At 34.5% G+C, this 27,683-nt stretch overlaps 1 protein-coding gene across 2 annotated transcripts in view; it reads left to right on the top strand.

Moving 5' to 3' along the window:
* LOC122416455 (RUN domain-containing protein 1) overlaps positions 1 to 27,683 on the top strand; it is a 580,344-nt gene that overhangs the window by 169,912 nt on the left and 382,749 nt on the right. For both annotated transcript variants that reach the window (XM_043429436.1, XM_043429435.1), the window contains one exon: positions 10,866 to 11,046. In XM_043429436.1, coding sequence (XP_043285371.1) covers positions 10,866 to 11,046 — 181 coding nt within the window. The remainder of the gene's footprint in view (positions 1 to 10,865; positions 11,047 to 27,683) is intronic.

Here is a 27,683-nt window from a genome sequence, read left to right as displayed (position 1 = left end):
ACATTTTGATAAATATCACTAGTCGAGTACGACACGTGGATTCCTGGAATTTGTAGAAAAATGATTTTGTTGTGAATTATGACTCCATATAATATAAATAGATTATTCAACTTCATCTTTCATTTTCATTTCATTTTGACAAGAGCGATTCGAAGGAAAATTATTTTCTCGGGAATTACTGTTCCTTAATATTAACGCATGCATTAACTTTGTTTTTGATTTGTTTTCGAATGAGCAATTTGAATAAAAAGTGATGGGCCGGGCAAGTACGTTTAAGACGTATTTGAACATAATTTGTACCGATCCAATCGAAGTTGAATGTTGTGAATAATACCAGGGGATCCTGAAAGTCGGAGGGGAATCGATTCTTTAAAGTGTGTACCTTGTTGAAGTAACGAATGACTTTCATGTGAATTTTTAATGGTTTTGTTTCCATTAATTTTTTAGTAATTTTGATAAAACGTTGTGAGCCGGACAAGGATTCTCAACGCTCATTTGTCGCCGGAGATTATATTTCGAATAACTGATAAATACTTGACCTCGAATTGATATAATACATTTTAGTACTGCACGTAACTTCCGCTATGACTTTTTTTTCATTAACTTTTTTCGTGAAAATAATTATCATGAATTTCATTAAAGTTTCCAATTTGTTGGATAAATATTCCAAATTATCAATAAAAACTTGGCCTCCAATTGATATCATACATTTTTATACTACATGTAACTTGGATAGTACATTTTTCAATGTCTTCAATATTTATGAATTTTTTTGAAACTTTTTTATTTTTCTTTACAGAATTTTTTCGATTGGTTTTATTTTTGTTGAATTTTTTTGAACTTTTCAATTTTTCGTTTATTATTTCTATAGAATCTTTTTCCTGGTTTTGTGAATAATATCAGAAGCTCCTGAAAGTCTGGAAAGAATCGATTTTCCTATAAGTCTCTGCCACCATAGAGTAAGAAATGACTAGCTTGCATGTGATTTTTTTGGATTTAAAAGCTTCTTAGAACAATTCCATAATGTTGAAATTTGGAGTTACTCATAAATTACTTGTTCTTCGATTGATATCATAAATTTTAGTACTGCACGTAACTCAAACGGTAACTTTTTTCAATTTATTAGAAAATACTTGGCCTCGAATTGATATAATAAATTTTAATGCTGCACGTAAATTAGATGGAATTTTTTTAAATTGATTTAACTATTCGAATCAAATAAGAAGAATGAGGCATCGGTTTCCAAAATGATTTCAAGTGCGATTTTTCGGTTTTTTATTTTTTACTTGTTATTTGATTCTTTTGACACTTTAAAACATAGATACAGATTAGTTTTTTTTTAAAGATCATGTTTTTTCAAGTTTTGCGAAATTTTTTTCGAATTGTTCTGTATTTTTTTTTATAAAATAATTTTTTTGACAATTTAAAAAAAAAGTTTTTTTAAGTTTTTTTTTATCGATGGAGTTATCAGCAAACGAGGGACCATCAATGTACTTGTCTCAACCTTTTTTTTCCTAGGGGAAATTTATGGTTTGATATTACGTCTTTTTTCTTAAAAGATCCTTATTTATGTTCAGATGACTATAGGATTTTAGTTTATATTTCTATGAATTATTTATGATTTTTGACTTATAACGTTGGTTTCCACAAAGAAGAACTATTTTTCGTGTAAATTGTACTGGGAATATTTTGTCACAGGTCCTTCCTTGGACTTTGGCGATTTTTTTCCGTGTACTTTAACACTATAAAAATACTTCAAAAAAGTAAAAAAAGAACGCCAAGTATTAAAAAACCGCCCCTCTAGTTTCGAATGATATTTTTTCGAATGATACTATATTTTCAGTAAATGAAAAATTTCCTTACCCATTATTTATTGCTAAAATGACATAGTAGGATGATCAAGATAAGAAAAAAAATATGAGATCATTTTAGCATAGCCAAGGATTTTGAATAAGTTTCGATTTCTGCAAAGAATCATGTTACACCTCCAACTGTACTGGCTAAAGAGTTTTGTGACCTCAAGCGTTCCCAGAATGATTTTGCGATTAAGATATTGTTATTCTAATTTAATCCACAAATTCAATGTCAAAATTACCCACAAACTTGGCGTGGATGGTTTTCAAATGGAAGCTCGGGAAGACACTATTGATCAAATATACTATTCAAAATTAATGGTTTGATGAATAAAATAGATTCCTGAGATAGTGTATAGATGAAAGAGATTAATGAAGAAAATAAAATAATTAGCAAATATGAATGATTTAATGAATTATTACACAATAAATATCCAGGCGAATGGTTTAAATTATTGAATCAACAAACGAATAGAATGTGGAGAAAGTATGGTTTTAGGAATAAAAGAAATAGACAATCTGGTGAATGAATCAGAGAATGGGATACAGAATACTTGTGATGAACCAGTATATGGATAGGTAGACAAGTAAAAAATTCATACGTGGCTGGATGAAGGATAACGAAATAAGAAACAAATGAATTAGTGGGCATTGAAATTCGCTCTAGATGCAGACGGATGAAGCATTAGCATTCCTTCGCCGAGCTTCCATTTGAAAACCATCCACGCCAAGTTTGTGTGTAATTTTGACAGTGAATTTGTGCATTCAATTAGAATAACAATATCTTAATTGCAAAATCATTCTGGGAACGCTTGAAGTCACAAAACTCTTTAGCCAGTACAGTTGGAGGTGTAACATGATTCTTTACAGAAATCGAAATTTATTAAAAATCCTTGGCTATGCTAAAATGATCTCATATTTTTTTTCTTATCTTGATCATCCTACTATGTCATTTGAGCAATAAATAATGGGTAAGGAAATTTTTCATTTACTGAAAATATAGTAAAGATCATTCGAAACTAGAGGGGCGGTTTTTTAATACTTGGCGTTCTTTTTTTACTTTTTTGAAGTATTTTTATAGTGATTTCGCTTTTTTTTTAGAAGAGTGACAATTAGTAAATATTTTGGAAAATTATACATTTTTTCTTATCTCCAAAAAATTTTTTACAAATGATTTGTTTAAAGTTGAGTAATTACCTTCAGATGGCGAAAGCAAACAACGCTGCTAAATATTTATTTTTTCTATGTTGACGGACAAAAACTGTTTAGTCAATTTCAAATGATGTAAATCTTGTCTATATTAGAATGGTCTTATATTTTTTTCCCTATCATGAAACAAATAATGAGGAAGAAAATTTCAAATTAACAATGATAATATGTGAAGATCATTCAAAACTAAGGTTGCGGTCTTTCAATATTTGTCGCGCTTTTTTTTTTACTTTTTTTCAAGGGTTTTCACTACCGTGGAAAAATTTCCGAATAAAAGACCAAAAATATTCCGCGCTCTTTTTTCTTCTACTAGGCCACTGGTTTAGATCTCGGATGCAAGAAGGAGCATTTTAAAGGGAAGAGCTTACTTTGGTTTATTTTGGTTTACTTTGGTTTATTCCAAAAGTCATTACGACCCTTTATACGGGTGCTATGTCATTTCGAAAGACGTTGATTTTTGGTTTGTTGGATTCCCCTTTCAATTGGACCGCATTTTCACATGAAATTTTTTCTCCTCAATTCTACGAGCGAATCCTCAAAAGTTGAGGTTTTAGATTCATTTTTTTTATTGGAAACGATTTTTTCGCTCAATCATCGCGTTTTTAGCAAAAGAAAAATTTTGAAAATTCCCGCGTATCGCGAGAAATATTAAATTTCACACGATATTTCAAGCGTAAAAAGAGTCGCGTCAGCGATTGTTTATTCACTAAATTTTTTTTAACATTTTCCGCCATGCAATTTTCAGTGAAACTTCAAGTACCTCGATTGTCGTAACTCTGAAACAATGAGGTTTTTTAATGAAATTTGAAGGAAAAGTTTTACCTTTTATTCAATTTCAGCTCATGGGAATGATATCAGATTTTTTAAATTTTTTACTTCAAACAGTTATGGATTGATCTAGGTTTTTCGAGAATCATAAAGTCGTATTAGAATATTCATCGTAGAAAAAGTGTCATTTTTGCTTTTGAATTTTTTATTGATCGATTTCTTTATAATAAGCCATGGCACGAAACACTGAAATGCATTCTTGAGAAACTCATATAAAAAATACTGTGAATTGTGTAAAAAGTACTCATAAAACAAGTACATTTATGTTTTATGTAACCTCGACTGAGTAAAACCCGACGTGTTACTCGTGTAGTCCAAAAAATAAATGCACGATGATTTATAAGAAGTTGTTCGATCTATTCTCTGGAAACTTGCTTCAATAATGAGCAATTCATTACTAAAGGTTATAAAAAAAAATTATTTCAAACGTAATGAATAAAAAAAATGAATCTGTTAAATCTTGGTAATGTATGAAAAACATTTGGTTCAAAGGAACAAAAGGTTGTCAAATAAATGCAAAAGGGACGAGTACATCGGATGACGAATAAACAAAATTTTTAACATAATGGTATGTAAAAAAAATTACGAAACCAACTGTGTTTGAATAAAACAATTAAGAAAAGCTTTCACAAATCGTGAAAAAAACATTATATTTAGAAGAAATACAAATCCATAATTATATTGTAAAGGAAAAAAAAATTCAAATAGAACGTGAGAAATTCATTCCTACGGGAAGCATCCGGAACTTGAAAAAGTTCTAGTGAATCAAAAAGTTATCAAAAAATCGCATCAAAGGTAAAAGTCATTTGTTACTCTATGGTGACAGATACTTAGAAGAAAATCGATTCTTCTCAGACTTTCAGGATCCCTTGGTATTCACAATATTCGATGTCGATTTCGTGTCGGTACAAATTATGTTTAAATATGTGCTAAAAGTACTTGTCCGGCCCATCATTTTTCATTCAAATTGCTCATTCAAATAAAAATCAGGGCTCTTTTAGATCTGATGGATCATATGTATGCCTACAGAGGGAATTGAGAAAATTATCTCCAAGAGATTTTAACTTAATTGCATTCAATTTTTCTGTAATATACAAGAGATATTATTGTGTATTGATGAAAAAATACCCTTCGGACGATAAAAATTGTCAAGCTTCCAAATTAACTCTCCAGTTTATATTGAAATTTTCGAGAGGGTTCGTCTGTATAATCTCGTTTTTTTTTTATTATCACATACACAATTGCACTTTGTTAAAATCAACATAAAAACATGAGTGAATTGTTGCAAAGAAATAGTTGCCGCCGAGCATATATGAGATGATGTTCGAATTCAAGTGGGCGTGTAACGGCAGCGTTAATACTAGTTCCATAAAAATAATACATTAATTAAGGTCTAGTTTGATTTTTATTTGAATGAGCAATTTGAATGAAAAGTGATGGGCCGGACAAGTACTTTTAGCACATATTTAAACATAATTTGTACCGACACGAAATCGACATCGAATATTGTGAATACCAAGGGATCCTGAAAGTCTGAGAAGAATCGATTTTCTTTTAAGTATCTGTCACCATAGAGTAACAAATGACTTTTACCTTTGATGCGATTTTTTGATAACTTTTTGATTCACTAGAACTTTTTCAAGTTCCGGATGCTTCCCGTAGGAATGAATTTCTCACGTTCTATTTGAATTTTTTTTTCCTTTACAATATAATTATGGATTTGTATTTCTTCTAAATATAATGTTTTTTTCACGATTTGTGAAAGCTTTTCTTAATTGTTTTATTCAAACACAGTTGGTTTCGTAATTTTTTTTACATACCATTATGTTAAAAATTTTGTTTATTCGTCATCCGATGTACTCGTGACGTGGCTCAAAATGTCACGTCACAGTACATATATATATATATATATATCGGTCGAATTTATGACTGCTGTTAACAGCTGTGCTGCGCCGTGTGCTACGTTCTGAAGTTGACGTCAGATTTCCAATCATCAACAACTAATTTCAACAACCAATCACAACGTCTAAAAATGGATGTCGTCAGATCCAACCAATCAGAAACTCGAGAGCATCAAAGTGCCTTTGATTGTGTTGTAAATACAGACGCATAAATTCTAGAATGTGTTGGTAACTTTTGCATAATCTTGAGCCTGTGCAAAATTTTTTCTCAGCAATTACGCCACCGATCATGCTGATTGTGGGTGGAATCGAAAGAGAATTTATTAATTAATCTCCAGTTTAATTTTCAAAGCCTCAGATGACTCAGGAGTTTCGTAATTGAACAAAATGACATGCCAATTTTACCCCCACCACCGCGAATCGTTTTATTCAGAGAAAAGATAGTCTCGGCGAGCTCGGGCCAGCAGACGACAGGGCTGTCAATGTACTTGTCCCGAGACTCTATCGAGTCTCTTGATAGACTCGGGGGTTTTTCCCCCTCTCGCGACAATATGGCGTGATAATCTTTCTCGAAGTCTCGGTGATGACATCGAGGGTCGATGCACTCGTTCGGGAGCATCGATATTTCACCATTGCTGCGTTTGCGCTGAGACTGCTTAATTTGTTTTCATGAGTGCGATGAACGGGTACAACAAATTTGTATCTGAGGTTCGATTGGCCAATACACCCCAAAAGAGTGAGTAAAATGCAAAAATTGCTAAAAATGGGTTAAAGTCGCTAACATGGGTATGGAAAGAGTTTTAGTGATGCAGATCGAGTACGCTCCATTTGTATTTTGATGCGCTGAAACCGAAACCGGTCGTCTATTTAATTCGTACTACTCCAAAATTTTGCTTCCTAGGAAAAAACTGGCTAAAATTGTTCTTTACAAATTTCGAACAACTCAATCCGAATACGGTTCGAGAATGCATACTTCCACCGAAGATTGTGAAAAATAAAAAATAGCAAAAAAACATCAAAAAATAGTTTTTTAAATGTGCTAAACATGAATGATTCATCTTAAATCATACACAAAAAAAGATCTATATATTCTGTATTCAATAAAATAGAAACTGGGGAAGATAGTATAAAAAAGTTGAATATAAAACTACCACAGGCATGTTTGTTCTTTAGTTTGAATTCTTCGTAATTGATTTTTGTTTCATTTTCTGCAAGTAACATGAGAAGATAAAAATCATCACCGATCTTAAACCGCATACTTCTCTGGTAACGGATTCTTTTCTCTTCGATCGACATATGCAGCGGGTTTCTCTTCTTCTTTCTCTCTTTAGCGTCCAGCAAAAATATGCCATTATATTGATATTCCACCTTCCGTGATACCGATTCTCCCTTTCACTCATATGTCTTGACAAAATCTTTCTCCTTATTCTTCACTTAGGTCTCCAAGGTTTCCAGGAAAATAGTCGAGATGGGAGTGTAGAAAGTTCAGAATGATATTCATCAACAACCCACTTTTATAAAATTTTCCAACAACTCCAACTAAAATTGGATAATTGTCACTTTTCTTATTTTCCAGCAAGTTTTGAGAAACGTTTTCGAAACTTTGCCAAGCTGTCTTCTCATTATCATTTATTTTTTTTATAAAATTTTCGTCTTCAAATAAACTACGAATTTTTGGTCCATCAAATATACCCCGCGGGTAACTTTTCTCCCAAATACTGGAAACAATTGCCATCTTTGTTCAGAGCTTTTACATACTGCGTTTTAAGACCAAGCTTAATGTGAAGTGAAAGTAGTATATCAGCCGATCTGACTCCAGGTTCAGATTCAGTGCATTAAATTATAAAAGTAACACGCCCGATTAAGGTCGATGACAACTTTTATTATGCTTTTAACAGCAATTTTCCACCATTTTTGCTGTTTTTTGGAATTTACTCAAAATTTTGGAGGTATATTGGCCAATCTGGTTCCGGATTCGCATTCAGCGGGCCAAAATACGTAGATATTGATGGGTCCAGTTCTAAGTACTAACCACTTTTTTTTTGTGTAGCGGTGTACTTTTAATAATTCTATAAAGCGCTGGAGGCTAGAACTTTTTGGAAAAATATACAGAAACACTCCAGTCATCATTCAGAACCATTGAATCAACTGAAACTCTTACGAATATGACAGTATCTCATGAATGAAATTACTTTTTATCAACAACAATAATGTAGTAAATTTCATGGAATACTAAAGACTAGAATGCTTCGAAAAATTATATCAGAACACACCAGTCACTATTCAAAACCATTAAATGCTGGCATATGTTGAAGTGTCCTTCTACCGGGAATAATCATTTATTCAATTTCACGAAATGTTAAACTCGTGAAGCGCTGGAGACTAGAACTCTCTGAAATGTTACACAGAAACACTCCAGTCATTCTTCAGAATCATTGAATAAACTCTAACTGGTCAGACTATGACAGCATTTTATAGTTAATGTTTCTTCTTATCAACAATAGTAATATTACTAGTTACATAAAGCGCTCAAGGCCAGAGCTCTTTGGAATGATGTACAGATACCCTCCAGTCATCATTGAGACCCATTGGATGAACTGGAACTCGTACCAGTACGACAGTATCTCACGATTAAAGTATCCTCTTATCGACAATAAAAATGTAGTAAATTTCACAAAATCCTAAAGACTAAGAACTCTTCGAAAAGTTATACTGAAATGCTCCAGACATTGTTCAGAACCATTGACTTCTTTATCTATGGACATACGTTCTTTGCACGAAACGTGACTTTTGTCCCGTTCCGTTTCGCCCAGTCCACTGAACGCGATATCCCCTCTACTCGCGCCCGATCGAGCAGGAGAGACTGCACGCGAAGACTCGTTCACTCTCTCTCCCACTCGTTGTAACGTGGCGAGAGATCTACCCCTAGGAAAAAAACGGTTGGGACAAGTACATTGATGGTCCCTCGTTTGCTGATAATTCCATCCATAAAAAAACTTTAAAAAAAAATTTTTTTTCAAATTGTCAAAAAAATTATTTCATAAAAAAAATATAAAACAATTCAAAAAAAATTTCACAAATCTTGAAAAAACATAAAAAAACTAATCTGTATCTATTTTTTAAAGTGTCAAAAGAATCAAATAACAAGTAAAAAATGAAAAACAGAAAAATCGCGCTTGAAATCATTTTGGAAACCGATGCCTCATTCTTCTTATTTGATTCGAACAGCTAAATCATATTAAAAAAATTTCATCTAATTTCCGTGCAGTATTAAAATTTATTATATCAATTAGAGACCAAGTATTTTCTAATAAATTGAAAAAAATTACCATTTGAGTTACGTGCAGCACTAAATCTTATGATATCAATCAAAGGACAAGTAATTTATGAGTAACTTCAAATTTCAATATTATGGAATTGTTCTAAGAAGCTTTTAAATCCAAAAAAAATCACATGCAATCTAGTTATTTCTTACTTTATGGTGGCAGAGACTTAAAAGAAAATCGATTCTTTTCAGACTTTCAGGAGCTTCTGATATTATTCACAATATTCGACGTCGATTGGATCGATACAAATTATGTTTAAATATGAGTTAAAAGTACTTGTCCGGCCCATCACTATTCATTCAAATAAAAATCAATCATAACAAAACTAAATTGTACGGTAGCATCAGGTTGAAAATTTATTGAAATGCGATTTATTATTAGTTTAATGTTCTTAATAATAGTATAGGTTAGTTATGCCGAATGAAAATCGTTCGCTGGAAGAAGTGAGAAGTAAAAATTGCCGTCATTGCAATACATACTGGGGAGTTATTTTAGAAGCTTGAACATATTTAATGTGCAAAATGTTTTTTATTCATCGATGCACAATAATATCCCTGGTATATTACAGGACAATTCGTTTCCGATCTTATTAAATTAGTGCAATTCAGGGAAAATTACTTGAAGATAACTCTCTAAATTCCCTCTGCATGAATATTTCTGCTCCATCATTTCTAGAAAAGCCCTGATTTTTATTTGCATAAACAATTTTAATGGAAAGTGATGGGCCGAACAAGTACTTTTAACTCATATTTAAACATAATTTGTATCGATCCAATCGACGTCGAATATTGTGAATAATATCAGAAGCTCCTGAAAGTCTGAAAATAATCGCATTTCTTATAAGTCTCTGCCACCATAGAGTAAGAAATGACTAGCTTGCATGTGATTTTTTTGGATTTAAAAGCTTCTTAGAACAATTCCATAATGTTGAAATTTGAAGTTACTCATAAATTACTTGTCCTTCGATTGATATCATAAATTTTAGTGCTGCACGTAACTCAAATGGTTCCTTTTTTCAATTTATTAGAAAATACTTGGCCTCGAATTAATATAATAAATTTCAATGCTGCACGTAAATTAGATGGATTTTTTTTTCATTGATTTAGCCCTTCGAATCAAATAAGAAGAATGAGGCATCGGTTCCCAAAATGATTTCAAGCGCGATTTTTCGGTTTTTCATATTTTACTTGTTATTTGATTCTTTTGACACACTTTGAAAAATATATACAGATTTTTTTTTTTTTTATATATATAATATTTTTTCAAGTATTGTGAAATTTTTTTCGAATTGTTGTGTATTTTTTTTATAAAATAATTCTTTTTACAATTTGAAAAAAAAAAAAAATTTTCAAAATTTTTTTTTATGTATAGAATTATTAGCAAACACGACACCATCAATGTACTTGTCCCAACCTTTTTTTCTAGGTTATTACATTTCTCCCTATGTTTGCTTGCGTTGTTACTTTGAGCTCCCGGACAACCACTCTAACTTTTTGTGTCTCAGTTTCAAGCTGAGTAGTCGAACCGTCCCTGGTCACTCGAAAAAACACGGGGTCGCTGGTGATCTTTTCGGTTCGGGTGGGCGAAATGAAGTCGGCTTAACCGGTGATACATTCGTGCCTGGTTTCCTTGCTAAAATAAAAGGGGTTTGCTTCGTTACCAATTACTATGAATGTTTAAAATTTGGAATGACTGTAATTTCTGTTAGTCATTTAATTTTTTTATCGCTCATCGTTTTGTTATTCCAGATTGATGTCTCTCTACATGATGTTGAGGTTGAGTCGAAAATGGCCTTTCATCGGTCAAAACAAAGAGAATTGATAGGTCAACTCAAACATCAGTTGCAAGAATTGGAAGCCTATGCTTATGAAACTGGAGGACAAGATCTACCACAGAGTCTATTACTCGAGCGCCAGAATATAGTAATTAGTAAGTAAATAAGTTTAATAACTGTTTCATTATGAAATTCAAGACAAAATTCACGCTTGAAGCTTACAACCTGAACATTTTATATTACATGACCTCGAAGTATGCTTTTTTGAAATGTTGGTTTTAGTATTACTATTCGGTTCCGAGAATTTAGCCCCACATTTTGTATATTTCCGAATCTTCAAAAAAATCGTATTTTTTCTATGTTTTGGCTTTCGGATTTTCGCATTTAATACTTATGGGAAATATTTCCGAGAAGCTGTAAACACTGTCACACAAAAAAGTAATCAATGACTTGAACCAAATTTATCAATCTCTATTACTTACAAGGAAACCCAGGTAGGTTAACCCCTCCGATTTTGATCAAATTTATATATGTTGTAATATTAGGTGTATGACTTAATTTTCACAGATTTTTTCGTAGCGCTTAAGTCTATATTTAAAAAAAAAAAATTTCGCGGTCTTTTGTGATTTTGTAAGGATCGGACACAAGAGTTTAGAACACCAAACGATAAGGCTATACAAGTTACATAACCTCTCAGAATCGTAAAGTTTACGATGGAGACTGCTAAACAGCACATTCGTCACTACATTTTATATGAATACCAACAAGGAAAAAATGCTTCTCAAGCACGGGAATCAATTTGTAGTGTTCTTGGTGATGACGTTGTATCTTATGAAATATGTAATTATTGGTACAAACGTTTTAGAAGTGGTAATTTCGATCTTAGTGATCAGCTGCGCCCTGGATTTGAAAAAACCTGGGCTCTAAAGTCTGAAGATACGGAATTGCAAGCTTTACTAGATGAGGACTCAACGCAAACACAAAAGAGCTTGCAGCTCAATTAGGAGTCACCCAAACAGCTATTTCCAAGCGTTTGCATTAAATGGGAAAAATTCATAAACTTGGAAATGGGTCCCACATGTGTTGACCGAACACAACCTAGGTTAACGTATGAACACGTGTCCTACACTGCTTGCCCGGCAACAAAAAAGGTCTTTTTGTGGAAAATTGTGACGGGTGATGAGAAGTACTGTGATATGTCGAATTTATATATTCAAACGTACCGCATTGCGAGGATCCATTCGCGGACTGAGAGGAAAGACCACGCGCTTTCCGAGCGACCCCGATAACCAAATTGCGTTAGAATTGCACAAAGATTGTGTTCTCAGCGCCACGTGACGTTCATTTTCGAACGTCAGAAACGCGAAAGTTGCCGAACCACATGTCTGCGTTCTTTGCGTTACAGCGTGGCGTTACCGCGTGGCGCATTGATGGCACAAAGATGGCGTTACTCAGAGCGGTCGTTCGAACAGCATTCTAGCTTTAGGTTGCTGCGCAAATCTGACGTTTTTTTTTACCAGCATTCCAGCGTTAGGTTGTGGCGTAAATCTAGCTTTACTTTTTAACAATATTCTAGCGTTACATTTTAACAACATTTTAGAGTGAGATTTCATAAATATCTTGGATTCGTTTTTGACGAAAATTTCACCACTGAAACACGAGAATAACTTACGAGGGTGTGAGGTGAGAAGGAGGTGTCAATTCGTTAAAGATTGATAGAAATGTGTATCAAGTAATGAATCAATAAAAATTTGCAAATGTATTATTTGCAAATTCATATGTCGGTACATATGTCGGCTGAAATTTATAAAATACAGAGTAGGAGATTTTGCTTCATTTAAAAAACATGCAAAGCACTCGAAAAACTGTTTTCAGTTCCGGCAATGTTTTTCGAGAGTATAACCGACAGATGTTATACAAAATGGTGAAAAATTCACCACTTTGCATGAAAGTTCGGCACTCTCATGCGTCAAAAACTCATGAGAGTTTTCAACAGGGTACGTGGTCAGGCAGGGGCCAGATAGCGCGAGCGAAGCAGCCTCGCCACTATATAGCCACCAGGTGTATGATGTGCAATCGAGAAATGCTTGTACTCTGAGCAGCGCTGCGGCCGATAAACGAAGCTCGACGTCCGTGCTCGCTCCACCACCTCCATCGCAATTGAAGCATCATATGATCTAGCGCAATATTGCGCTAGATTTACGCACTTACGTGGCGTTCACTTAACGCAATGTTCATGCAATCTTGCCGCAACTTTATTTTTTTGGAACGTGATGAATGGAACACATCAACTTTTTCATGATTCGTGATGGCACCCAGACTAAATAATGATTTTACATCAAAAAAATTATTTTGGTTTTTTCCAATCTTTTTCATTGTTATCTCTTCCAAAACGACATCAAGTTTTCAATTATATTTTTTATGGCTCAGATTCTTTCGTTTCGGCATGTTTCCCAAATATTACATTTCAGAGTTGCGTCAACAAACGTAACTAACAGGTGAGAATTAAAAAAAAAAAAAAATCCCACCAAAGATCGATCATGGATCATCGTACGTCAAAGGAGGTCCGCACGCTACCACCTCACCAACTCAGCAATTGGGTGAGTACAAATACCTCTGAATATATGACTTTTAATGGCATTATATTCGTGACTATGTTACCAGTAACAATTATATACGTGAACAACGATCTGTTTTGTTTTCGAAATTCACAAAATTATTATTTAAATTGTTTCAACCATATACATTGTTATTAATGCAAAGGATTGTAATAATTTCTCTTTGAGGGTTCCCATTCAACTCTTGAACTTTCCATTCGTTCGAAATTCAAAATCAGTAGAAAGGTGCACAGTTTTTTGTTCTTTTTCAATTTCAAATGTATTTTTTGATCTTTTGTGAACATACTCTCAATAATTGTAAAAAAAATTATTTCATAAAAAAAAATACAGAACAATTCGACCAAAATTTTACAAATCTTGAAAAAACGTTATATTAAAAAAAACTAATCTGCATCTATTTTTTAAAGTGTCAAAAGAATCAAATAACAAGTAAAAAATAATAAACCAAAAAATCGCCCTTGACATCATTTTGGAAACCGATGCCTCATTCTTCTTATTTGATTCGAACAGCTAAATCAATTGAAAAAAATTCCATCTAATTTACGTGCAAGTTTAAAATTTATTATATCAATTCAAGGCCAAGTATTTTCTAATGAATTGAAAAAAGTTACCATTTGAATTACGTGCAGCACTAAAATTTATGATATCAATCGGTGGACAAGTATTTTATTAGTAACTCCAATTGAATTGTTCTAAGAAGCTTCAAATCCAAAAGAATCACATGCAAGCTAGTCATTTCTTACTCTATGGTGGCAGAGACTTATAAGAAAATCGATTCTTCTCAGACTTTCAGGATCCTCTGGTATTATTCACAAAATTCGACGTCGATTGGATCGATACAAATTATGTTTAAATATGTGTTAAAAGTACTTGTCCGGCCCATCACTTTCCGTTTAAATTGTGTATCCAAATAAAAGTCAGGGCTTGTCTAGAACTGATGGATCACAAGTATTCATGCAGAGGGAATTGAGAGAATTATCTTCAAGTAATTTTTACTTAATTGCACTAATTTAATAAAAAACGGAAAAAAATTATTCCGCAATATAGAAGGGATATTATTGTGTATCGATAAATGAAAAAAATTGTACATAATGTATATGTTCAAGCTTCCAAAATAACTCTGCAGTTTACATTCGATGACGGAAATTTTTACTTCCCACTTATTCTTCTAGCGAACGAGTTCCATTCGGAATAAGAACTAACCTATACTATTATTAAGAACATTAAATTATAATGAATCGCATTTCAACAAACTTTTAACGAGATTCTGCCATGCCATTTCGTTTTTTTATGATTGATTCTTTATTGAATGAATAGTGATGGGCCGGACAAGTACTTTTAACACATATTTAAACATAATTTGTGTCGATCCAATCGACGTCGAATTTTGTGAATAATACCAGAGGATCCTGAAAGTCTGAAAATAATCGATTTTCTTATAAGTCTCTGCCACCATAGAGTAAGAAATGACTAGCTTGCATGTGATTCTTTTGGATTTGAAGCTTCTTAGAACAATTCAATTGGAGTTACTAATAAAATACTTGTCCACCGATTGATATCATAAATTTTAGTGCTGTACGTAATTCAAATGGTAACTTTTTTCAATTCATTAGAAAATACTTGGCCTTGAATTGATATAATAAATTTTAATGTTGCACGTAAATTAGATGGAATTTTTTTCAATTGATTTAGCTGTTCGAATCAAATAAGAAGAATGAGGCATCGGTTTCCAAAATGATGTCAAGGGCGATTTTTCGGTTTATTATTTTTTACTTGTTATTTGATTGTTTTGACACTTTAAAAAATAGATGCAGATTAGTTTTTTTTAATATAACGTTTTTTCAAGATTTGTAAAATTTTGGTCGAATTGTTCTGTATTTTTTTTATGAAATAATTTTTTTTACAATTAAAAAAAACTTTTGTTCAAGTTTTTTTTATGGGTGGAATTATCAGCAAACGAGGGACCATCAATGTACTTGTCCTAACCTTTTTTTTCCCTAGGGGAAGTTTATGGTTTGATATCACGACTTTTTTCTCAAAAGATCCTTATTTATGTTCAGATGACTATAAGATTTTAGTTTAAATTTCTATCAATTGTTTATAATTTTCGGCGTATAACGTTGGTTTTCACGAAAAAAGACCTATTTTTCGTCGAAATTGTACTGAAAATATTTCGATAGAGGTTTATTCTTGGACTTTGGTGATTTTTCTCCTTGTCTTCTAATATGTTTCATCCATTGGGAACTCAAGAGCAATGGAGCAATGCGTGTTGCGGGCCGAGATATGATTTTCGGCTGATAACGTTAGGAAAAAGAAAGGAAAAGAGGAAAGATAGATCAAATTCAAGACACAACAAATCCAACAGAATTGGCCCTTTTTAAATGTTGCTTTTGCATTCTGAATCTAGACATTTTCGTGTCATTCAAAACGTGTCCCCGATGAAATATATTTCCAAAGTTTGCAAGTGACCGCTGAGATCCAATTATCTACAGTTTGATAGTTGCTGAAAAAAGGCACCCGGAAACATTTATTATGTCAGAACTCAAAGAAGCAAAAAAACTGAGCGTACTTAATTCAACAGAGCAACGGAATTCAAAGACGTTTAAGGTATCTGCATTGGTTTTGGAGAAAAACAATTTCAGGAGAATTCAGGAATGAATTTAAAAGTCTAAAAACTCAGAATAAAATAGAAAATGGAAAATTTAGGAATTTAGAAAAGCTGAAGACGTTTGTGATGAATTTTTGAGATTACATGTTACGGTTGGAGTAAAAAATTTAAATGATTGGCACACATGCTGCGACACAAAAATATGAAAGTTTGGAGGTATTCGCTTCATACCGCAGTAATACAAACTTCAATAGTATTTAAAAAGAAATACTTTAAAACTTGCTAAACCAAGTTCTATTACTCATTCTCATAATCAAAGATAGGGGGTGATACTTAACACACATATTTATGCACAGAAATTTCAGAGTTCGCAGGTATCTGCTGCGATTGAATGTATCACAAAAATACACAAAAAAACGTTGCCTCAACCCACAATATCGTCTGAATATTTTCAACTTTTAACAATATTGAAAATGAGTTAAAAAAATGGGGTAAAGGGGACGCAAAAAATTGTTCGCACTATGAAAAAGCCACTTTTATCTCATTCTTTTTTATAAAATTTAAATTTTATTTAATTACACCACACATCTGAGAAAATTATTTGAAATCGTTAAAAGAGCATTTATTTCATTTTGAAATAGAAAAATCAACTCATTAATATACCAGTAGTTGACAGAACACATGTAAATCACATCTAGCTTGATGTAAGACATGTAAAACACATCTAACTTAATAGCTTATGGTTTCCTCTTGCCCCACGTTCTTCTAAGAGCATCACGAAATTATTGTAAACGTAATAAAATTGTATAAACATCACTTATGTTGGAAATATCCATATTTGTAATTACAAAAACTATTTCACGACTTATCTTGAGCTAATGGGTCAATTTAGTGATTGAAGAAAAAAATCAATTGAAAAGAGAAGTTTTTTTTAAATTTTGAGTTTTTGAAACATGTTCTCAGACGAATAACGAAATTTTGCAGATTTCCAATGGAAAGAAAAATGTTCAAAATTTTCGGGGGGTGTTCCGCTTTGCCCTACTCTCCTCTATATTGGTGTGATGTTATTCGTGAAATGTTGCTTGGATTTTATATCCGAAAAAAAACAATTGGAAAAATATATTTTACATTCAGATGGAACGCGAATTTAACAGTTTGTTTGGGTTTGAAAAGTGAAAGTTCCATAGGAATTTCAATATATTACTTCAATGAAAAGGACAAATTATTTTCCGTCATAGATTCTACTTCTAAAGTGGATGAAAAAAATTTAGAAACGGAGAATAACTTTTTTTATATTAGTAATACTAGGGAAAAAAAAGTTGGGACAAATTAATTGATGGTCCCTTGTTTGCTGATAATTCCATCCATAAAAAACATATGAAAAAAAATTGTTTTTTAATTGTAAAAAAAATTATTTTATAAAAAAAATACAGAACAATTCGAAAAAAAATTCACAAATCTTGAAAAACCATTATATTTAAAAAGAAACTAATCTGTATATATTTTTCAAAGTGTGTCAAAAGAATCAAATAACAAGTAAAATATGAAAAACCGAAAAATCGCGCTTGAAATCATTTTGGAAACCGATGCCTCATTCTTCTTATTTGATTCGAAGGGCTAAATCAATGAAAAAAAAATCCATCTAATTTACGTGCAGCATTGAAATTTATTATATTAATTCGAGGCCCAGTATTTTCTAATAAATTGAAACAAGTTACCATTTGAGTTACGTGCAGCACTAAAATTTATGATATCAATCGAAGGACAAGTAATTTATGAGTAACTCCAAATTTCAACATTATGGAATTGTTCTAAGAAGCTTTTAAATCTTGTTGAGAAGTAGAGTTTTCGTACGCCGAGAGACTTACCGCGCATGCGTAAGCAAAACCTAGTGTTAAGGCGCCGGAGCGCACTACTTGCGTTACCGGTATTGTACAGTTAGTTGATCCGTGACCGTTGTCCACTAAGCGTGCACAACGGAATCTCTACTGAATAAAGCAATCTTTCTCTTCCATCACGTCTATCGTTATTCTCCCTTCGATAATCCTCAATAGGTTATGGGCCCAGGCAAGTAACCTGCACAACGACTATTATCGAAGTGTGAGAACGACAAGAGAGAAAACGGTTATCTTGGTTCATTTTTCACATTCCCTCTCGTCGGTGGTCGACACGTGGTCGCCTTCATAGTGTATCGGTACTCGCGTACGGAAAAATAATCGAACGGAAATGGCGGAATCAACTCTCGTCAAAAATATCAAAAAGTTTGATGGCTCGAATTTCCAAGCGTGAAAATTTCAAATGAACTCGATGCTTATCGCGAACGCGGTTCAAGACATTATAACTGGTGATCGAGTGATGCCGGCGAACGCAGATTCAGCCGAAGGCAAAAAGTGGGTGAAGGACAACGCGATGGCCATGTGCATAATTCCATCGACAATAGAAGATTCCCAGCTCGACTGTATGCTGGACTGCATCACAGCGAAGCAAATGTGGGACAAGCTGGTGAGAATTAATGAACAGAAGTCAGCGTCAAACAAAATGCTGCTGTTACAGAAATTTCATGGACATCATATGGAACTAAACGAGTCGGTTGTTCAACACGTTTCTCGTGTACAAAATATGGCATCTCAGCTGAAGGATCTCGGAGAAGCAGTTTCGGATACGGCCATTATGGCGAAGGTTCTCGGAAGCCTACCATCGAAATACAACGCTCTCCAGACAGCCTGGGATAGTGTACCCGAAGCAAGTCAAACCCTTGATAATCTTTTGGAACGGTTATTGAAGGAAGAAAGAAGGCTCCAAGGCGATGACGACGTCACGCGAGCGTTAGCCGCTGTTAGTCTTGGCGGGAACAGCAAGAAAAAGTCCTCTGCGAGTCAAAAGGACAACAAAAACAGTGAGAAAAACCGGGACAATAATAATACCGGTGTAGAGTGCTTCTATTGTAAGAAGAAAGGACATATAGCTCGTGTGTGCCGGAAAAAGAAAGCGGACAAAGGAAATTCCGATGAAAAATCTAGCGAGTGTGCGTTTGTTGCCTCGTCAAGTGAACACGTGAAACAACAGGAGACAGTGTCGAACAGTGAGGTCGTAAAACGACTCCTGTCAGTCAACACAAGCGATGTCTGGATTACCGACAGCGGTGCGTCCAGACATATCACTTACTGACGGGACTGGTACAGTGAGTTTTATCAGTGCAGTGGTGAAACAATATCGCTCGGGGACAATGGCGTGTGTGAAGTAACCGGTAGTGGCACTGTACTCATTGACAGACTGATAGACGGTAAATGGTGTGAAGCTCGAATCGAAAACGTACTCTACGTACCGAAAATTCGAAATAACCTGTTTTCAGTCGGTGTATGCGCTGAAAAAGGTTTCGATGTTTTGTTCAAAGGAAAACAAGTCACCGTAAAACGCGATAGTGAAATCGTTGGTGTTGGTGTGCAACAAGACAATCAAATTTACCGAATGATCTTCAGAGCGAGAAACTCGAGTGTAACGTCTGAAGTAAATGTGTCGACAGTGAACTTGCGTCGGTGGCATGAACGGATGGGACACGCAAACAATAAAGTTCTACGTGAAATGACGCAAAAGGGGCTAATTCGCGGTGTGAATCTAGCAGACGTCGACAATCTCTTCTGCGAATCATGTGCTTTTGGGAAAGCACACAGGCTACCGTTCAAGAAGAACGAGACAAAAACAAGTACAAAACCTGGAGAATACATACATTCGGACGTATGTGGACCTTTCTCAACCGAGTCGATCTGTGGTGCAAGGTATTGCATAACTTTCAAGGACGACGCATCAGGATTTCGGTATGTGTACTTCATGAAACATAAATCTGACGTCGTGGACATTTTCAAGAAATACGAAACGTTAGTCAACAACAAATTTGGAAAGCCAATGAAGGTGTTACGTACGGACAATGGCCAAGAATATTGCAATCGTGAAATGAAGCAATATCTCGAGGTTCGTGGAATCGAGCTAGTAAACACGGCACCTTACACTCCCCAACAAAACGGAAAAGCCGAGCGCGACAACAGGACAATCATCGAGAGTGCACGCACGATGATAATGGCAAAGAAACTTCCTCTCTCGCTGTGGGCAGAAGCAGTCGGTACAGCAGTGACCGTGCTCAATCGAGTACTACCTACTGGTAAAGAAAAGACACCTTACGAGATCTGGTTTGGAAAAGCACCAGATGTATCCCATTTCCGTGTGTTCAGATCGGACGCGTACATGCACGTCGACAAGCAGTTTCGGAAGAAATTTGATCCGAAAGCCATGAAGTTGATCTTGGTAGGATATTAAAGTGACTCAATGAATTATCGCTTGTATAATCCAAAGAACAAGAAAATATTGGTCTCGAGAGACGTTACGTTCAACGAGGAGTCACACCCTGCTGAGAAGGCGGAGGAATTGGAATATCACCTGCCAATCAACGAAGACGGAAATGAAGATGGTGAGCAGCAAGAGGAGGAACAATGCCAGGAAGCTCAGGCAGAACCTGAACGAAATCAACAGCGAGCAAATGCTCGAGAGAGAGACCTCAATCAACAAATAAACGACAGACAACTGCGTGACCGACGGACTCTTCGGTTACCGGCAAGATACGAGGTCGACTTCGCTGAATACAATCCGCCTATTACATTCCAGGAGGCGATGAACAGTGCCGAGGCAGAAAATTGGGCCGAAGCGATTCAGGAAGAATTCGATGCACATGACCGGAACGAAACGTGGACAATCATACCGAGGACCAAGAATCGAAAGCCCATAGATTCGAAGTGGGTGCTCAAAGTCATTCGAGACACATCGGGCGATGTATACCGCTACAAAGCGAGACTGTGTGCAAGAGGTTTTCAACAGAAAGAAGGACTCGACTATACGGAGACTTTCTCGCCAGTCGTGAGATACGACTCTCTAAGAGTTCTATTGGCTATCGTGGCTGAAGAGGATTTAGAGCTCACACAATTCGACGTGAGAACAGCATTCTTTCACGGTGAGTTGAAGGAAGAGATCTACATGGAAATACCAGAGAGACTCAACGTCAACAGCGAAGACAAATGTGATTTTGTGTGCAAATTGAATAAGTCGTTGTATGGCTTGAAACAAGCACCCAGGTGCTGGAACGAAAAGTTTCGTGAGTTTCTAGAAAATTATCAGTTTCGCGAAACGGAAGCCGATAAGTGTATCTTTCGCGGATATGTTGGTAGTGTAGATGTATTTTTAGCGCTTTTTGTAGATGACGGACTCATCGCAGCAAAAACAAGACAAGCCCTCGAGTCAGTAATAGCATCGTTGAAAAACGCGTTCGAAATTACAATCGGGGACGGTAAACTATTTGTCGGGGTACAAATAGAGCGAAATCAAGCAGAAAAATTAGTGTTCTTGCATCAAGAAGCTTATGCAAAGAAAGTGTTAAACCGATTCAACATGATCGATGCAAAAGCGGCGAACGTGCCGGCAGACCCGCACGCAAAACTAGTTCCGAATGATCGCGAAGATGAGAATTCAAGTACCGTACCGTTTAGAGAAGCGGTGGGATCATTAATGTTCCTTGCAACTGTGACGCGACCGGATATTGCGTATTCGGTGAACTCGGTTAGTAAGTTTTTGAGTAATCACAACAAAAGCCACTGGCAAGCAGTTAAGCGAATTTACCGGTACTTGGTCGGAACAACAAAAGTCGGTATATTGTACACAAGCGGTGGGAGTAACTCGGAGTTACAAGGGTTCTCAGACTCGGATTTCGCAAGTGACGTGGAGACTCGAAGATCTACCACAGGCTACGCGTTTTGTTTATCAAACGGGGTTGTGACATGGTCGTCTCAACGACAAAAACTGGTCACACTCAGCACAACGGAGGCTGAGTATGTCGCGGCGGCAATGGCTGCAAAAGAAGCAAGGTGGCTCAGAAAGCTATTGAACGATCTCGACTGTCTACAAGAAAATGCGACAGTTCTGCGTATAGACAATCAAAGTGCAATCCGTTTTACCAAAAATGCGGAGTTTCACAAACGGACTAAGCATATAGACATTAAGTATCACTACGTTCGAGAAACTGTAGAAAGTGGCGAGATATCGGTAGAATATGTTCCTACAGATCGGCAATTGGCTGATATATTCACCAAAGCACTTCCAAAGAATCAGTTTCAGTACTTATGCAATGGTTTAGACATAGCATCCTCGACGCACTCAAACGGCAGGAGTGTTGAGAAGTAGAGTTTTTGTACGCCGAGAGGCTTACCGCGCATGCGTAAGCAAAACCTAGTGTTAAGGCGCCGGAGCGCACTAATTGCGTTACCGGTATTGTACAGTTAGTTGATCCGTGACCGTTGTCCACTAAGCGTGCACAACGGAATCTCTACTGAATAAAGCAATCTTTCTCTTCCATCACGTCTATCGTTATTCTCCCTTCGATAATCCTCAATAAATCCAAAAAAGTCACATGCAAGCTAGTCATTTCTTACTCTATGGTGGCAGAGACTTATAAGAAAATCGATTATTTTCAGACTTTCCGGAGCTTCTGATATTATTCACAATATTCGACGTCGATTTTAAATCGGTACAAATTATGTTTAAATATGTGTTAAAAGTACTTGTCCGGCCCATCACTATTCATTCAATAAAAAATCAATCATAAAAGAATGGAATTGTAGGGCAGAATCCGGTTAAAAATTTATTGAAATGCGATTCATTATTAATTTAATGTTTTTAATAATAGTATAAATAAGCTCTTATTCCGAATGGAACTCGTTCGCTGGAAGAATAAGTGGGAAGTAAAAATTTCCGTCATCGAATGTAAACTGCAGAGTTATTTTGCAAGCTTGAACATATATATTATGTACAATTATTTTCATTTATCGATGCACAATGATTAGCCTTGTATATTGCGGAACAATTTCTTTCCATTTTTTATTAAATTAGTGCAATTAAGTAAAAATTACTTGAAGATAATTCTCTCAATTCCCTCTGCATGGATACTTGTGATTCATCAGTTCTAGACAAACACCGATCAAGAGACTCGGTAGAGTCACGGGACAATTACATTGACAGCCCTGTCGTCTGCTGGCCTGAGGCTCTCGCCGAGACTATACTTTCTCTGAATAAAACGATTCGCCGTGGTGGGGGTAAAATTGGCAAGTGATTTTTTTGAATTACCGAAGTTATGAGTCATCTGAGGCTTTGAAAATTGAACTGAAGATTAATTAATAAATTTTCTTTCGAATCCACCCAAAATCAGCATGATCGGTGGCGTAATTACTGAGAAAAAACTTTGTACGGGCTTAAGATTATGCAAAAGTTCCCAACACATTCAAGAATTCATGCGTCTGTATTTAGAAACACCATCAAAGGCACTTTGATGCTTTCGACTTTCTGATTGGTTGGATCTGACGACATCCACTTTTAGACGTTGTGATTGGTTGTTGAAATTAGTTGTTGATGATAGGAAATCTGACGTCAACTTCAGAACGTAGCACACGGCGCAGCACAGCTGGTAACAGCAGTCATAAATTCGATCGATATACATATAATATGTTGTGACCGAAATTTTCATATTTTCAAACTTTGCCACAAAACTCTCCGTCTCTCTCTCTCGTCGATTTTTGTCGCCCGTGATTTAGTCTGTGATGTGTATGTGAAAAAGAATATAAAAAATGCGCGATGCATAGGTCAACGAAACTTTTCAAGATTTCATCATTTCGTTCAATTGGAAATAAGTGTTAACTGATATAATCCTTCAATTAAACCAGAGTACGAGAAATATTGTCCAGTGCGAATATATCGTCAGTGGCGTGGTAATATGTCATGTGTACATAGGTTATATATACGAATAAATAGAACAAAAATACACGCAACTGTTAGAATGATATTAGAAACTTTACTTGAATAAATGTTTTCTAATTTATTTCTTGTGTCGTTATTATTTTTAAACATCGCCATATTTTGTTTGATATTCAGTTTGGCTCTGCCCTCTCCGATCCTTGTTTTCACCCCATCAGTTTGCAGCGGATCGATTCATATTATTAATTCGTTCCCTAATATGTGTCCTATGATTTTCTACTCCTTCATGATGATTGTGGTAACATGATTCGAGAGGTTTCTAACCATGATCTTGAATTGCACATTATGTAAATCAGATTTTCAAAAAAAAATTTGGTCTTGGTATAGTGTGTAGTTATTCTTCTCCGATTAGGTCTGTCGAGTGATAAATTTGAAAACTTTTCCAGAAAGCCTTTGGATGCTTTTTTTGCTGATAATATGAAAAGTCGCATTTTAGGAATGCGGTATGCAAACACAAATTTTGATAACAAAACTTATAGAATGACATGTATGTTGAGTATTTCCACTTTGCAAACTACAAATATGGAATTATTATAAAAACAATTCATTCCGATAAGTCTACTGTTGCTCAGTTTTGGATGCGATCAAATATAATACCTACCAACATCCCCAGAAACTTACATAATTGCTGAATGCAATGTGCGCTATGTCATTTTAATGTAACATCATGACTTTTGACAACTTTTCATTATAATGCTGTAGATTCGGATCATTGAAATACTGCAAAAATCTGCAAACTATACAATTTAAATACTGTGCCATTCATTTAACATTTTGACTCTAACTGTAACATCTATATTATTAAGTAAAAAATTGATTATAAAAGTCTTCAGTTGCTCATTTATGGATAGATTTGAAATTGCTGTCTTCGAAGCTCATTGCGCAGATACATTGAACCACAGCAGATACCTGCGAACTCTGAAATTTCTGTGGATATATATATATGCGACGGATCACCCCTTATCTTTGATTATGGTAATATGTAAATGGAACTTGGAATACTTACAAACTTTGATATTTCTGTGTTACAGCGTGTGTGCCAATCATTCAAATCATTTACTCCAACCGTATCATGTAATCTAGAAAATTTATCACAAAAGTCTTCCGCTTTTCTAAATACTTCAATTTTCCTTTTTCTACTCCATTGTCAGTTTTCGAATTTCTAAATTCATTTCTGAATTGTCCTGAAATGGTTTTCCTCCAAAACCAATGCAGGTACCTTAAACGTCTTTGAATTCTGTTGCTCTGTTGAATTAAGTTTGCTTAGTTTTTTTTGCTGCTTTGAGTTCTGGCATAATAAATGTTAGAAGTTTTCGGATACTTTTTTTCAGCAACTATCAAACTGTGGATAATTGGACCTCTGCGGCCACTTGCAAATTTCGGAAATATATTTCATTGGGGGCACGTTTTGGATGAAATGAAATCTCTAGATTCAGAATGCAAAAGCGACATTCAAAGTGGGCAAATCTGTTGGATTTTTCGTGTCTTGAATTTGATCTGTCTTTCATTTGAATTTTGAAGAAAAGGGATAAATAAAATCTGTTCTATTAAGGAAATCTTTACGTCAGTCCTTTCTTGGTATGAAGACTTGGAAAAAATCGCCAAAAGCCAAGGACAAACAGGTGACGAAATATTATCAGTACAATTTTGACGAAAAATAGATCTTTTGTCGCGGAAACCAACGCTATTAGCCGAAAATCATATTACAGCCCACGAGACGCATTTCTTCACTCTCTTGGGTTCCTATTACACAAAACATGTTAGAAGACAAGGAGAAAAATCACCAAAGTCCAAGACCAAACCAGTGCCGAAATATTTTTAGTACAATTTTCAAGAAAAATTGGTTTTTTACGTGGAAACCAACATTATAAACCGAAATTCATTTCTCGGGCCTCATCCCGGATTCCTCCTTGCTGTTGAGTTCCTAATAGGCATAACATATTAGAGTATAAGGAAAAAAATCACCAAAGTTCAAAGGCAGACTTGTGACGAAATATTTTCACTATAATTTTTACGAAAAAGTGGTCTTTTGTGGTGGAAACCATCTTTATAAGCCGAACATCATACCCAGGAAAAATAAGATTGGGAAAAGTCCATTGATGGTCCCTTATTTGCTGATAATTTCATGAAAAAGATTATCCCATAAAAAATGTTCGTATGAGAATGGAATCTATAAAAATGTACTAAGCAAATAACTCATAGAAATTTATACTAAAATCCTATAACCGTCATAGCATAAATGAGAAACTTTTGAGAAAAAAGGCGTGATATCAAACCATAAACTTCCCCTAAGGAAAAAAAGGTTGGGACAAGTACATGATGGTCTCTTGTTTCTGGATGACATAAAAAAAAGATTCAGAACCAGGCAAAAAATTCTATAGAAATAATAAACGCCAATTGAAAAGTTCAAAAAAATTCAATAAAAATAAAAAACAAACGAAAAAAATTCTGTAAAGAAAAATAAAAAATTTTCAAAAAAAATCATAAATATTGAACAAATTGAAAAATGTAGTATCCAAGTTACATGCAGTATAAAAATGTATGATATCAATTGGAGGCCAAGTTTTTATTGATAATTTGGAATATTTATCGAAAAAATTGGAAACTGTAATGAAATTCATGATAATTATTTTCACGAAAAAAGTTAATGAAAAAAAAGTCATAACGGAAGTTACGTGCAGTACTAAAATGTATTATATCAATTCGAGGTCAAGTATTCATCAGTTATTCGAAATATAATCTCCGGCGAGAAATGAGCGTTGAGAATCCTTGGCGGGCTCACAACGTTTTATCATAATTACTAAAAATTTAATGGAAATAAAATCATTAAAAATTCACATGAAAGTCATTCGTTACTTCAACAAGGTACACACTTTAAAGAATTGATTCCCCTCCGACCTTCAGGATCCCCTGGTATTATTCACAAAATTCAACTTCGATTGGATCGGTACAAATTATGTTCAAATACGTCTTAAACGTACTTGTCCGGCCCATCAATTTTTATTCAAATTGCTCAAAAAATAAGAAGAATGAGGCATCGGTTTCCAAAATGATTTCAAGCGCGATTTTTGGTTTTTTATGTTTTACTTATTATTTGATGCTTTTGACACTTTGAAAAATAGATACAGATTAGTTTTTTTTTTTAATATAATGGTTTTTCAAGATTTGTGAATTTTTTTTCGAATTGTTCTGTATTTTTTTTATGAAATAATTTTTTTTACAATTAAAAAAAAAAATTTTTTTCATATTTTTTTTTATGGATCGATCTATCAGTAAACAAGGGACCATCAATGTACTTGTCCCAACTTTTTTTTCCCTAGAGGAATTTTATAGGTTTTATATCACGACTTTTTTCTCAATAGTTCTGCAATCTTGTTTTGGGAATCAAATTAAGCTTACCTAACCACAATCACGCTAAGTTCGAAAAATAAAAATAAGAACTACATATCCTGCAATCAGAAAATTGAAAATTCCAATAAAGCTATCTCTTAAAGAATATTCGCATACGAAACAAAAGTGCTCATCACATCGATATATTCTTTGCCTCCTTGCTCATTTGTTTTGGAAAATCAAAAAAATTAATTTTCTATTAGTACACAAGAATTTCAATATTTTCAGTATAGTCCTAATAGTAAAAAATTCTGTTTTAAATCTCATGTAACTTACAATTAATGAGCTCAAGAACAAAAATCAATAGAGTGTGGAATGCGAAATTGAAACA

The sequence above is a fragment of the Venturia canescens genome, chromosome 9 (assembly GCF_019457755.1).
Source record: "Venturia canescens isolate UGA chromosome 9, ASM1945775v1, whole genome shotgun sequence".
In the NCBI taxonomy this organism is placed as follows: domain Eukaryota; kingdom Metazoa; phylum Arthropoda; class Insecta; order Hymenoptera; family Ichneumonidae; genus Venturia; species Venturia canescens.
The sequence above is the reverse complement of the archived record's forward strand: the minus strand, read 5'-3'. Positions and strand labels throughout refer to the sequence as shown.